The 13217-nt window shown below is 40.0% G+C and overlaps 1 protein-coding gene across 1 annotated transcript; it reads right to left on the bottom strand.

The window, feature by feature from the left end:
- Positions 1-961: 961 nt before the first annotated feature.
- On the bottom strand, positions 962-12631 carry LOC134205617 (dopamine receptor 2-like). The gene is made up of 3 exons (XM_062681031.1): positions 12492-12631; positions 3016-3414; positions 962-2328 (listed from the first exon to the last, which is right to left on the bottom strand). Exon 3 carries the CDS (start codon positions 2222-2224, stop codon positions 962-964), a length of 1263 nt encoding a protein of 420 aa, XP_062537015.1. The 5' UTR covers positions 2225-2328; positions 3016-3414; positions 12492-12631.
- Positions 12632-13217: the final 586 nt, after the last annotated feature.

Raw genomic sequence — 13217 nt, 5'->3', positions numbered from 1 at the left:
CGCGAGCCATTATGGAGGTGGCGGTAGACTTCGGTGATTTTTCATCATGGCGTCGTGGGCAGCAAATTTGAATTATTTTCCATTAAGTGACACGTCGGTTCGTCGGTGACTATACCCCATGATAAATTTCTTTTAGAAAGCTCCAAATGCGGGGAACACTGGCTCTGATGATGCATTTCAACTTGTTCTACACAGCTGTGCAGTAACCAACACGAAATGTGCGAAAACAAAGCGAGAATCACAATTTTTCTGTGGGGGCTGCCTATCCGATTCTGTTTTTTCGCACTTGTATACAAGTTTGATAAATTTGTTACCATGGCTTGTTATGATTCGGATCGGAACAGTCTTTGTCTCTCTTTTATCGTTGTTCGTTATCTATTGAGAGCGATTTCTGCAAACCCTGCTAAGAACAATTAATAAATTCGTGTTCCTGTTATGCTACCTCCAAATTTCTTCTTCAGTGCGGACACAAAAAAGGAAAATTTTAAATCATATTTAAAAGCAAGCTAGGAGTTGCAAGAAGAGCTCAGTTTATTTCCGTTTGTGCCCCCATCTACGTCAAATGTGAATTCTTCCATTTAAATGTGTTTTTCGCGATTCTTCATCCTTTCGTGTTTCAGCTTTTTATTATTTCAGCCTTATATGAGATTTCAGATTTTCAGCCTTGCATGTTCAACCTTATGTGATTCAGCCTTATGTGGAAGTCCCGAGTGAGTACATCATCACTTACACCCTGACTACTTTTTTATGTGGTAGACAGAAATGTGAAATTGGGATTACCAGTTACACTGAAGATTAGCTTTATTTGATTAGTTTGAAAAGAACAGTTGATTCGTTTCTAATAATGTCATAGGGTAGTCGGTCAAGCTCTTTTAATCTTAAAATATATTTTGTTGACGGCTATTGCTTCTAATTGCCCATGAAATAGATCAGAAAATTTTCCTTTTATTACTCAATCTACTCACCTTCTGAAATCTCTGCTCCAACAAGCGTAGATTACCGGATTCATGCTAGAGTTGATCCACCCCAGCCACGTGACCACGGCCGACACTATTTCCTCGTGCGCTATACACTGCATACAGAACCCGGAGAGCAGATTCACAACAAAAAATGGAAGCCAACAAACTATGAACACACCCATCACAATGCCGAGTGTTTTGGCGGCCTTCTTCTCTTTAGCGAACTTGGCCAGCTTTCGCGACAGAGAAAAGTTCTTGCCCATGTGCGTCCGGTGGCGCGCTCCAAGGCCATTGTTTTGCAGCGCCGAGAGTGGTTCCTCGTCAGGTTCCTCCGGCGTTGAATTGGCGGTATGCTGCTGATGGTCTTGATGCTGATGATGCTGATGTTGTTGTTGCTGCTGCTGCTGCTGATGATTCGGTCTTTCCCGAGTGGTACCACCTCTGTGTATTCGAAGTGTTAGCTGCAGCTCACCAGATGCCATCAGCACTTGCTTAGTTCCCAGTTTCAGCGAACGCGTTTGTATGGCGGCCGCTCGATAAATTCTACAGTACGTGAACACCATCACCAGCAGTGGAAGATAGAACGATATGGTGGAGGAGAACACCAGATAACCGAGATGTTCGGTGAACGTACACTTGTAAGGAGGCATGTCGCCTTCTCGTGCGGCCCTCCACCACACGATCGCGGGAAAACTGATCGCACTTGAGCATATCCACACTGCTGCTATTAGGGCAGCTGCTTTCTTTCGAGTCATCTTCATCGGATAGGAAAATGGATCCGTAATGGCCCAGTACCGATCAAGAGATATCACACAAAGGTTCAGAATGGAAGCAGTACTAAACAATACGTCTAACGAGCGCCAAATATCACACCAATCTTCTCCGAAGAACCACGTATTCTGCAGCACTTCATATAACGCGGAAAATGGCATCACGACCAATCCAACGAGACAGTCCGCCACTGCGAGGCTGGTCACGAAGTAGTTTGTGGCCGTGTGAAGATACCTTTCCCGAATAACGGCCAGGATGACTAGCGAGTTGCCGAAAACGGTTGCGAAAGAAAATAGAAATAAAAACGCTAACAATCCAGCCCTGTCGTTTGGCAGGGCATCCAGGTACTCTGAAAAATTCGGCTCAGTGGTACAGCAGTCGACCGCATCCAGTGTCACCGAAGTTTCGCCACTATTTGATACATTATAGTAGCTGAGATTGCTAAGCCTTATCAGTTGTGACAATTCCCAGTAGAAATCAGTAGCATTATTCATTATTGATTGCTCCGGGCTTGAGCTGAAATTAGTGAGTTGTGCCGCCGCTCAATTGTATTGCTCTATTGCTGCTGCGGCCATTGCTTGAAATCGATTTTCGGAAGCTGTAATTAGATTATACAGATTGATGTTAATTATTGGGAAATAACGAGCTTTACTAATTTGCGTCAGGGCAATTGGTTCAGAGGCAATTATAAATCCAATGCAAAGCTACGCTGAGAGTCAGAATGGTACATGTGATAATACTTTTTCTTTTCAGTGAAATTAATGTTGATTGACACAGGGGCAGTGGCACTACTGATCCATATCCTGGGACTTGACGACCTTTCTCTAAGTTGCGGGCCTGGCTATGATAATGTATAGTTTGACAGAGAGCTCTTTTAAACTTTTATAAAAACTATAGCAATAGTTTCGAGCCGGTAGCAGGCCCTACCGAAACCACTGTATTCTAACAGCATACGACGCCCCCAGATTGGGAATTACAACAGCGTAAAAAATGTTTATGAGGAGTGCCAGCGAGTGGCGAACTAAATATCCAAAATATGAGGTGAAGGAAATTGTTATTACTTAATTATTTTCATAATACTTAACATTTTTTTATTACCCGAAACATTCTCAGATCGATTTATAAAAACAAACTTGCCTTTTTGATTAAAAATAAGAAAATTGCTATTAGTGGGCTTAAACAAAATGAAATGAGATTTTCATCGGATGTGCCATTTTGACTCTCGGCATAGCGAATTCGACCCCGACTCAACGCAGACAACGTGCAACAAATGGTTTTTACTGACCTGTTTTTCTATCACTAGGAGTCGAACTTAAAATTATATTCATGAAATCGTCGTTTCCTTTTTATCACCCGTGTTAATTTCGCAGCAATTACGTTTAATTAGTTTCGCCATTAGCCAAAAATTCTCCACCGCTGGCCGGCGAGTGTACCGGCCGGGGATGGTCCGATAGTCCACTGTTCTGTTCTCCCTTGTCTACTGCACAAATTTCACGAGCCATTTGGCGATCGAATAAATCACTATTATGATAATATTTCTCGGTTGATGATAGCGCAACATTTTTTTTGCTTCAATTTTGAGCGGGATATTCCTCATCGTTCACCGGCTCGAATGATCGCTCTCCGCCGGAAAATTTTGCTGCTGTTGGATATCCGCTCGCCGTTGGCCTCCGTCGGTTGGATTCTGGAAGAGGAAAAAACGGAAACGAGATGAATAAAAATTCCGACCGTTATGATCCGCTGGGTATAAATGGAGGACAAACTGTGTAAGCGATAGTGTGCGGCATGCTTTTGTGAATCATCATTTATTATTAGATTTTCTTCATTTTACTGCTGCTACTGGCTCTCGCAAGGATACACATTAAATTTAAGCACTTTCAGCACTTGATCGTATTCGCAGAGAGATGTGGAAGCGAAAGCAACGTTTATCCTTACTAAAGGAAGATAGATATTTGAAATAGTCAAGGTCGAAATGGTTCAATTTTGATAAGAGAAGCAATGGATCGGTTTCACCATTTTCAAGAGATGAATAAAATAATATTTCCCTTTGTCACTATTGCTATGTAATGATATAATCTTCGGATAGTATTTATTTTTCGCCAAAATTTGAAAAATAAAAACAACATTTAATTATTGAATTCAAAAAAGCACTCAAAACAAATATATTAGCTAAGCTCGTATTTTTTCTTTGAAAATATTGATTTTATTGTTAAAAAACCCAGATAATTCCACTAGTGGGGATGATGGGACGGCTCGAAATAATCGATGCACATCGCCTCAGTGTAAGGGATTTCAACCTTAATTATCTTCCTTAAGGCGGTTACAGACACTCGCTTTATTGACGTTATAAAGTGACATTTTTACGATTTTTTCATAACTTTTAAAATAAAGGCCGGTAGTTAAAAACTCAATGCAACTTGTTACGAGAATTTCGGGTAAGGATTACTACACACATACACATACGTACACAAACATACACACACAGTAGATATAAATTTGCACAGTTCGGCTAGCTGAGTCGATTGGTATATATTTTTATAGGTCTCCGAGCCTTTTATAAAAAGTTCGATATAATCGTTATTTAGTTTAGTTGGTTTTTCTATGGTTTCATCTACATCAACTCGCTGTTTTTTTAAATGTAATTTTTAATAGATAAATAATCGAAACGTTTGATGATCAAAGTTATCCCAAATTGAAAAATAAAAAAACTCGACAAGAAGGATTGTTAAAACAAGTTCAAAATTATAAAATAATCAAGAAGAACAGATTAATACTAAAAAAGACATGGTTTCACTTACGGGGGAAATATTTACAAAACAATTTTAAAAAAAGATCAATGTTCCCCCGGTTTACGGTAGTCAAAAACAACCATAATTGTTCACAATCTCTTATTGTACCCATCAAAAATCACTAATAGACCTCAGCAAATTTTGCTAATCTTAGCTCTGGTGGTAGATGCTTTTTCATGAAAGGTCCATAACAGCCGTAAGGTTAGCAATTATAATGTGCTACTTCAAATTAAAATCGTAAGTTGTAAATGGCAACGAGTGTTTCTAATATTGTCCTTAAACGTTTTGATTGATCTTGTCTGTATCTACTAATGAAGAATGGGGAATTTAATATAAATGTTAAATTAGTGTGACTGTTATCCGTTTATTTAATGTGCGAAAACAGATAAGTCCTGTAAACTGCTTTATTGGGCAAAGGAAACACTCTTGCACAGCCCGCCTGCTTTCCGATTCAAAACGGATGGGTCATATATGACCAAAGATGAAAACCAGTTGTCAAAAATCGTTTTAAGAGATAGAGCCTAGCTTATTTACCAAAAATGTTCAAAACTGACTGTTCCACTCAGGAAAAATATTGGACATGCCAGGATATGGGTACTAGGACGATCAAGAGCATCCAAACTATCCATTAGTTGTGATTTAGATGTTCTAAGTCAGCGGTTCTCAACCTTTTTGTTGAGAGGTACCCCTCATTTTTTCTTCGCTGTAAGTGAAAATAAGCATAACGCATAAGTATGAAAAAGGGCCTAAAACTAACTGGATATATAAGGTGAAGCTTTCCAATTCAATAAAGTTTATACATGCTCTGAGGACTTTTTGAAGCATCCGAGCCTCTTAAAAGGAGCTGTCATATACATTGTATTAACGATTGACAAAACTCATAACTTAGCAATTTCACCCCAAGCGTTCGGATCAAATTACTTATTTCAATGCTTGTGCAGAGCAAGCACATCGACTCTCCCATGCTCAATAAATTATATTTGTCACACGGATCAATACCCTCACGTTTAACCAGTGTAAGCAAAATTAAACCACTTTGTATATGCGCAATGACGCGAAAATGTAGCAACACATAGCTTGTAATATAAAACACATTTGGACTCTGTAATAAACGTTCTGTTCGTAGTTAGCGTTCTTCGGAACCACATCGTTTTGTGATTAGTGATCCTATCTGCCCAGATTTTGGGTTAGGACACTGTTTTAAAAGAAACTCCCTTTAGGGTCAAGCGCAACGGATTGCGCAGTGTAAAAATCGTGCCACGAACCTGCCAAATTAAGAAGAGGCATGATATGGCGACCGGCCAGAGTTAGTGCAGTGCAACAGTTTACCGAGAATGAAGAAAAAACAGCCATTAAGAAATTGAAGAGATGGTTTGCGTGGAATTGAGTCGCAATCGTTGCAGCCAGTATTTAAGTGCTAGCACAGAGGTTTAAAACCATCGGCACGGTGCACAACAAAAGAGAGGAAGACAATCCGTACAATGCTAGTGAAATGTGCAAAACAATACAAAATAATTGTATAGTGCTAGTAAAATGCGTGAACGATCATTACGATGCACGAGAAAAATAGTGAAGTGAAAATCAAACTGTTCGATACACGAGAAAGGATATGAAGAGAATACAGATGCGAAGATCTGCAAGACAATCTATACAGCAGGCGAGAGGGGTGATGAAGAGAATGCAGATACCAAGATACGGAAGATAATCTGTACAGCAGACGAGCAAGGCGATGAAGAGAATGCAGATGCCAAAAAACACCAGCCCGAGACCAGTGGAGTGAAAATGCAGCAGCTGGAGTTCTGGAAAATTCAGTAAGGTGAAGTACTCAAACTATTACATCGTATTACAATAATTATAATAATAACAATAATATTATTATAATTATTGTGTATTAAATATTGTACATTTATATTACGATGGGGAAACCAAATTCAAAAGTAGATCAAAAAGGCGAAAATAATATTAACATAGTTGAACACCTAGAACAAAATGAAAATTACATATTCAACTCATTTTAGTCTTGAGAAAAACGTTGAAGAAACGCTGGCAGCGTAAAGGGTATGCCATGGGAAAAGCAGCATCTATCGCAAATATAGCTGATGTATAATATTTAATCTAGCTGAAATATTTATCAATGTCGACTTTACAAGACGACATTGGCTTACTGAACACACTTCTAAATAATTTAAAAAATCCATTAATAAAAATTTCACAGTTACCACTCTTCAGGCTAAATTAAACTACGCAAACGAGTTATATAACCAAATTGAAAGGGGGTTACTAGAAGAAGAAGATACTATACCGGATACGGAATTAACCTTCTTAATTAAAGCATCTCGAAATTCAATATCTGAAATTCGAAATATTCTTAAACTCAAATTTGAACAATTAAACACTAAACCACAAGTCACAATGCCGTTTGATTATAAAGTAGCTACATCTATCGTACAGCCATACGATGGAACGGCTGACGGTATCGATGCTTTTTGGATTCCGCAAATCTTTTGAAGGATCTAACGGAGGCGAACCAACAAGCAACAGCAGCAAGATTTTTGAAGACACGTCTTACGGGGAAAGCCAGATTGGGTCTACCGAAAGATTGGCAACGATTGACGATATTATTGCTGACGTTAAAACAAGATGTGAGGATAAAACCACACCGGAGAATATTTTGGCCAAGCTGAAGGCAGTGAAGCAAAAGACACTGCAGAAAAATTCTGCGACGAGGTGGAAAAGACTTACCATAAAATTGAAGGCTGTCTACCTTAATAGTGGAATTCCTGATACAGTATCAACAGCAATGTCAACAAAAGCTGGAGTAGATACCTTAATTAATGGTATTGGTTCGGCTGAGACAAAGCTCATTCTTAAAGCAGGTACATTTAAGGACATGAAGGAAGCCACGCAAAAGGTTTTGGAAAATACTGCAAACACTTCATGTCAATCTGCTCAATTGTTAACATTCAAAAGCAGACAAACGCAACATAACTACAAAGGCCGCTTCAATAGCAACCGAAACGACACAACTCGTTTCTTTAAAAGAGGTCAGTATAACGCTCAACCAAACTACCATGGAAATAATTTGCAATTCAGGAATAGTTTTCCTCATAATACGAATAACTATTATCAAAATAGAGGACGTGGCGGAAGGTACCATACAAATTCTCGAAGGCAAATCTTTACAACTGATGCAATACGTGTTCATAACACCTCTATTCCAAATTCCATATCCCAAGATGCAGGACCACAATCTCATACACCTCCTGTACCAACCAATTTTCATCAACTGGATCTTTCACGTAATATACAAAGTATTAATAACGATAATTTTTAGATCAACATATGATGCAGGTAAACCCGCATCGTCTAACGTAATTTACTTAACAAATGTAAACGCTGTAAATTTTATTACTTTAGATGTACATATGACCAATTCAAAATGTACATTAATAATTGATAGTGGAGCCGACGTTTCACTTTTTAAAAGTGGGAAAATATCTGTTAACCAACCTATTGATAGAAATATTAAATATAAACTCTCAGGTATAACCAATGGAATATCTGAAACCATTGCCGAAACTACTACTAACTTACGATTCAATGACTGTCTTCAAATAAGTCATAATTTTCAGATAGTTGGTAATGATTTCCCAATACCAACAGACGGTATTTTGGGACGGGATTTTCTTATCAAACACAGATGTACTATAGACTATGAATATTGGCTATTAAATTTCAATTACCAAAATCATGTTGTTTCAATACCAATCGAGGATAGTTTCCAAAACACCATTATTCTCCCACCGAGGTGTGAAGTAGTACGCAGAATACCAAACTTCAAAGTTACTTCTGATTCTATAGTATTTTCACAGGAAATTTTACCTGGAATATTTTGTGGAAATACAATAGTATCTCCAACGAATGCTATGATAAAATTTATCAACGCAACTGACAAACAAGCACAAATACAGAACTTTCAACCCGTTGTCGACTGATTGAAAAACTTTGAAATACAGTCCACATAACACTCATTATAACTTTGTTCTAGTTGCATTACCTGAAATTTAAACAAACTTTGTATTTTTTTTAGTTGGAAATAAAACGCTTTATCGATAGGACGCGTTCGTGTTCTTTTAATCCCACAAGGAAGGAAATCGCAGTCCGAATCACGTGAAGAACTTTTTTTTCCCCGACATTTTGGTCCTCTCGGAGCCGGATGTGGAGACTTCGCGATTTCCCGGTGATTCAAAGCGGATTTGATATCGTTTGGATGTAAGAAGCTGAGTTTCGTGCCGCGTCAAAACGTAATTACCGCGTCGGTGTGTTGCAAAGTCGGCCATTATAGCACAATGCTTTGAGTACTTTAAAAGTGTGGTTATATGAACGATTGCTGCCACGTAATCGCGTGTTAGCAAATGCGGAAGCTTACGCCTTCCCGAATTAGGATTGCTGTATCCCTTTGATCAGCAAAAGCGAAAGCACAAGGCTTTCCGAACGACAAGGACATGGATTGAAACTCGAACATGAGTGGAAAAAGGAAGAACCCAAAATCTAAAAAAGAAGTTACTCTGAACAAAAGTGAATTCGATACTCCAAAAGTGAAGAAAAGTGAAATAAGCAAGAAGAATCTAGATCTGGCTTTTTCCGGATCCGAGCAAACGTCTGACGCTATTGCTCAGGTATCGAAACGGTTATCCGGCGTTGCCGATAAAGAAGAGGCGGATACTGCTGTGACCAAACAGGTGACAATTCGGTTACCCTATGCTGCCGGTAGAGAAGAATCGGTCGCTACTGTTATAGAACAGGTGAAGACACGGTTACCCTGCGTTGCGGATAAAGAAGATACAGTTGCTGCTCAGGTGGCGAATCAGTTTCCCGTGTTGAGCGAAGCTGACCTTTCCATACCTGAGGCTGAAAGGAATAAGGATTTATCGCTCAGCATTGCTTATCAAAAACAATCGGAACTCTATAGGAGGCAGAGAGAAGAGATGGATCGTGTTTTGGAAAACATGACTGATCGGCAAGATCTAATATTCGAGAAATTGTTGCGTATTCAACAGTCGATCAAAACGGAGGCAGCGAACAACATCCATTACTTAAGCCTCCAATTGCAAACCATTCAACGAGCTTATGACGAGTTTGACGCAGTGCATACGCAAATTATTGCACAGATCCCGAAAGATAAGAGAGGTGAGTTCAAACTAAAGTATCTAAATTTCGAAAAATTGCACGGTGAACTGTACGTTGATGTGCAAACAATGATTGCCGGTAAGCAGAAAAATGATACCAATCGAACGTTGTCACTAAATGCCAATGCCTCGGAGTATCAGCCTAGACCTACTGTGGTTACCAGTGCTCCACATCTACAGGTACCTCTTCCAACCTTTGATGGCAAGTTGGAGAATTGGTACGCGTTCAAGAGTATGTTTCGTACAGTAATGAGTCGATACCCAAACGAATCACAGGCAATCAAGTTATACCATCTTAAAAACTCGTTGATTGGAGAGGCATCAGGCAAGATAGATCAGGATATAATTAATAATAATGATTATGATTCTGCCTGGCGAATGTTGGAGGATGCATACGAGGATCAACGTTTGATTATTGATACACATATCGACGCACTCTTCAATCTCCCTAAAATCACAAAAGAGAATGGCGAAGAATTACGGAAGCTTGTAGAAACATGCACCAAGCATGTCGATGCCCTGAAGAACCATGAACTTCCAGTGGAAGGTTTATCGGAAATGATGCTAATCAATATTATTAGCAAACGACTTGACAGAGAAACAAGAAAGGTATGGGAATCCTCTTTATCTCGTGATGATCAACCCGATTATGTTGGTTTGATCGATTTCCTGAAGGATCGTAGCCGCATTCTTCAAAAGTTGTCCGCTCAAACACAAACAAACCAACCGCAGATAGTAGCAAAGACCAAGCAACAAAAGGTTTTTGTTCAAACAAATAAAGAAATGTGTCCATGTTGTTCCGGTTCTCACACCATATATAAATGTGAGTCTTTCAAGAAGCTATCAGTCGCTGAACGCTACGAGAAAGTTAAAAAGAGCGGCCTTTGTTTCAATTGCCTCCGTGCTGGGCATCGTACTTTGGATTGCAAGACCGAAAAGCAATGTAAAACATGTAGTAAACGTCACCACAGCTACCTACACAATATACGTTCCGAAGATCCTAAGAAGCCTGTTGAATGTGACCAACCGAATCACCCAGAACGATCAACGACTAATGAAGCCGAGCCGAAAACAATGGAACAACGCACAATCAGTTGCTGCACAAAAACTCTAATCGTCTCGAAGCATATTTTCTTATCAACTGCGAAGGTTATAGTGAGCGGATCTGGAAATACAACTATGGCATGCAGAGCCCTATTGGATTGTTGTTCGGAGTCGAATCTGATAACGGAAAAGTTAGCTTCAAGGTTGAACATACGACCCTCGGTCATAGATCCACCGATTGTAATCTGTGGTCTAAATGGAATGGCAACGAGCACTAACAAAATTGTCCAAACCAAAGTGTCGTCCAGGGATGGCGAATTTTTCGCTACTCTCGATTTTTTAGTTACGCCTGCAATCACAGAACTCCCTTCCAGCAAGATAGATACTCATTTGTGGCCACTTCCAAGTGGCGTTAAGCTGGCTGATCCATCATTCTGTGTTCCTGATGAGGTCGACATGATTATTGGCGCTGAAGTATTCTACGACATACTGAAGAAGGGACGACTGAAGTTAGGTGATGATTTTCCAACGTTGGCTGAGACGGCATTTGGATGGGTGGTCAGCGGACCTGCAAGGACGACAAGAATAGTGAATACGAGAAAAACCTGTCAATTGAACACCACGAACGAGGAAATCAACCGCACCCTTTCGAAATTCTGGGAACTCGAGGTAGGTTACATCACTAGTAAGATGACCACAGAAGAACGTGCTGTTGAACAACATTTCGAGGATACACACAGTCGAAACAGTGAAGGACGGTATGTCGTAAGATTGCCTTTCAACGAATTACTGCCACAACTTGGCGACTCATATGAAAATGCCAAACTGCGCTTCGAAAAACTAATCAACAGTTTTACCAAAAACCCGCCGAAACAAAAAGCGTACACAGAATTCATGAATGAATATCTGCTCCTTGGACACATGCAAGAAGTATGTGACAAACCAAAGCAAGGATATTTCCTCCCACACCATGCTGTATATAAAGAGAGCAGCTCGACAACAAAAACCAGAGTGGTTTTTGACGCCTCAGCAGTGACGACGACTGGTGTGTCGCTGAACGATACGCAAATGGTAGGTCCAACAGTTCAAAGCGACCTAATCACTCTCATACTGAGATTCTGTACATACCAAGTGGTTTTGACGGCAGACGTACCAAAAATGTACCGTCAAGTAATGGTACATGTAGAAGATCGACAATATCAACGCATCCTGTGGTTGAATGACAAGAACGACATGACAACATTTGAGCTTACAACAGTTACGTATGGTTGTTCCAGCGCTCCATATCTCGCTACAAAGAGTTTGGTACAACTAGCTATAGATGAAGGAGAGAGATTCCCGCTAGCAGCACAGGTAGTTAAGCAAGATAGCTACATTGATGATTTTATTACTGGCGGACAAACGGAGGCTGAAGTTCTTGAAATCTACGAGCAGCTGAAGCAGATGTTGCGGCGAGGTGGATTCGGGATCCACAAGTTCTGCTCCAACAGTTCCGCAGTACTACGGGCCATACCAACGGAACTTCAAGAGAAGCAAGTGGATTTCGAGGCATCAGAGGTAAACAATACCATTAAAACTTTGGGATTAATCTGGAATCCCAGTGACGATTATTTCGCCTTCAATGTGCCACATTTGACTACAAAAAAGAAAACAACAAAAAGAATAGTTTTGTCGGAGATAGGACGTTTATATGACCCGCTAGGTTTCCTGGGCCCAGTAGGAACCATTGCCAAACTTACCATGCAGGAACTTTGGCGATTGAAGCTAAATTGGGATGACGAGCTTCCGGAGGAACAGATGAAAAATTGGATGAATTTTCGGGAGCAGTTGGTGTCCGTACGAAATATTAAGAAGAAGAGATGCGTCATTCCTAACGAAGCAAAACGTATAGAACTACATGGTTACTGTGATGCGTCTAAACGCGCATATGGCGCCTGTTTGTATGTACGATGTATATTAGCAGATAGCAGCATCAACGTACAACTCCTCTGTAGCAAGTCTCGTGTTGCTCCTCTGAAACCAGTTACCATACCACGACTCGAATTATGTGGTGCATTGGTGCTAGCCCAACTGACTCGGAAAACATTAGAAGCATTGAAGGTCCCATTTGACTGTGTTACACTCTGGACAGACTCTCAAATCGTCTTGAATTGGCTGAAGAAATCTCCATTGGTCCTCAACGAATTTGTTTGCAACAGAATTGTGTCTATCATCGAGCTTACACCAAATTTCCAATGGCAATACGTTAGATCCGAAAACAACCCAGCGGATGTTTTATCACGCGGAATGCTTCCAGAGCAGTTGTTGGAAAATCGACTATGGTGGGGAGGATCACCCAAACTATGGGAATCCCATCTATTGGAAGAACAAGTGGCAGTTGTTTCTGATGAAAATCTTCCAGAAATACGTAAATGTGTTTTCGTCAGCATCTGTAAAGAACCTGCGTTTTATTTTGGGCGTGTTAG

This window comes from Armigeres subalbatus, chromosome 1 (genome assembly GCF_024139115.2).
Source record: "Armigeres subalbatus isolate Guangzhou_Male chromosome 1, GZ_Asu_2, whole genome shotgun sequence".
Classification (NCBI taxonomy): Eukaryota; Metazoa; Arthropoda; class Insecta; order Diptera; family Culicidae; genus Armigeres; species Armigeres subalbatus.
The sequence above is the reverse complement of the archived record's forward strand: the minus strand, read 5'-3'. Positions and strand labels throughout refer to the sequence as shown.

Coding starts and splice junctions, on each gene's coding strand:
- LOC134205617 (XM_062681031.1), bottom strand. CDS start 2,224: ATGAATAATGCTACTGATTTCTACTGGGAATTGTCACAACTGATAAGG.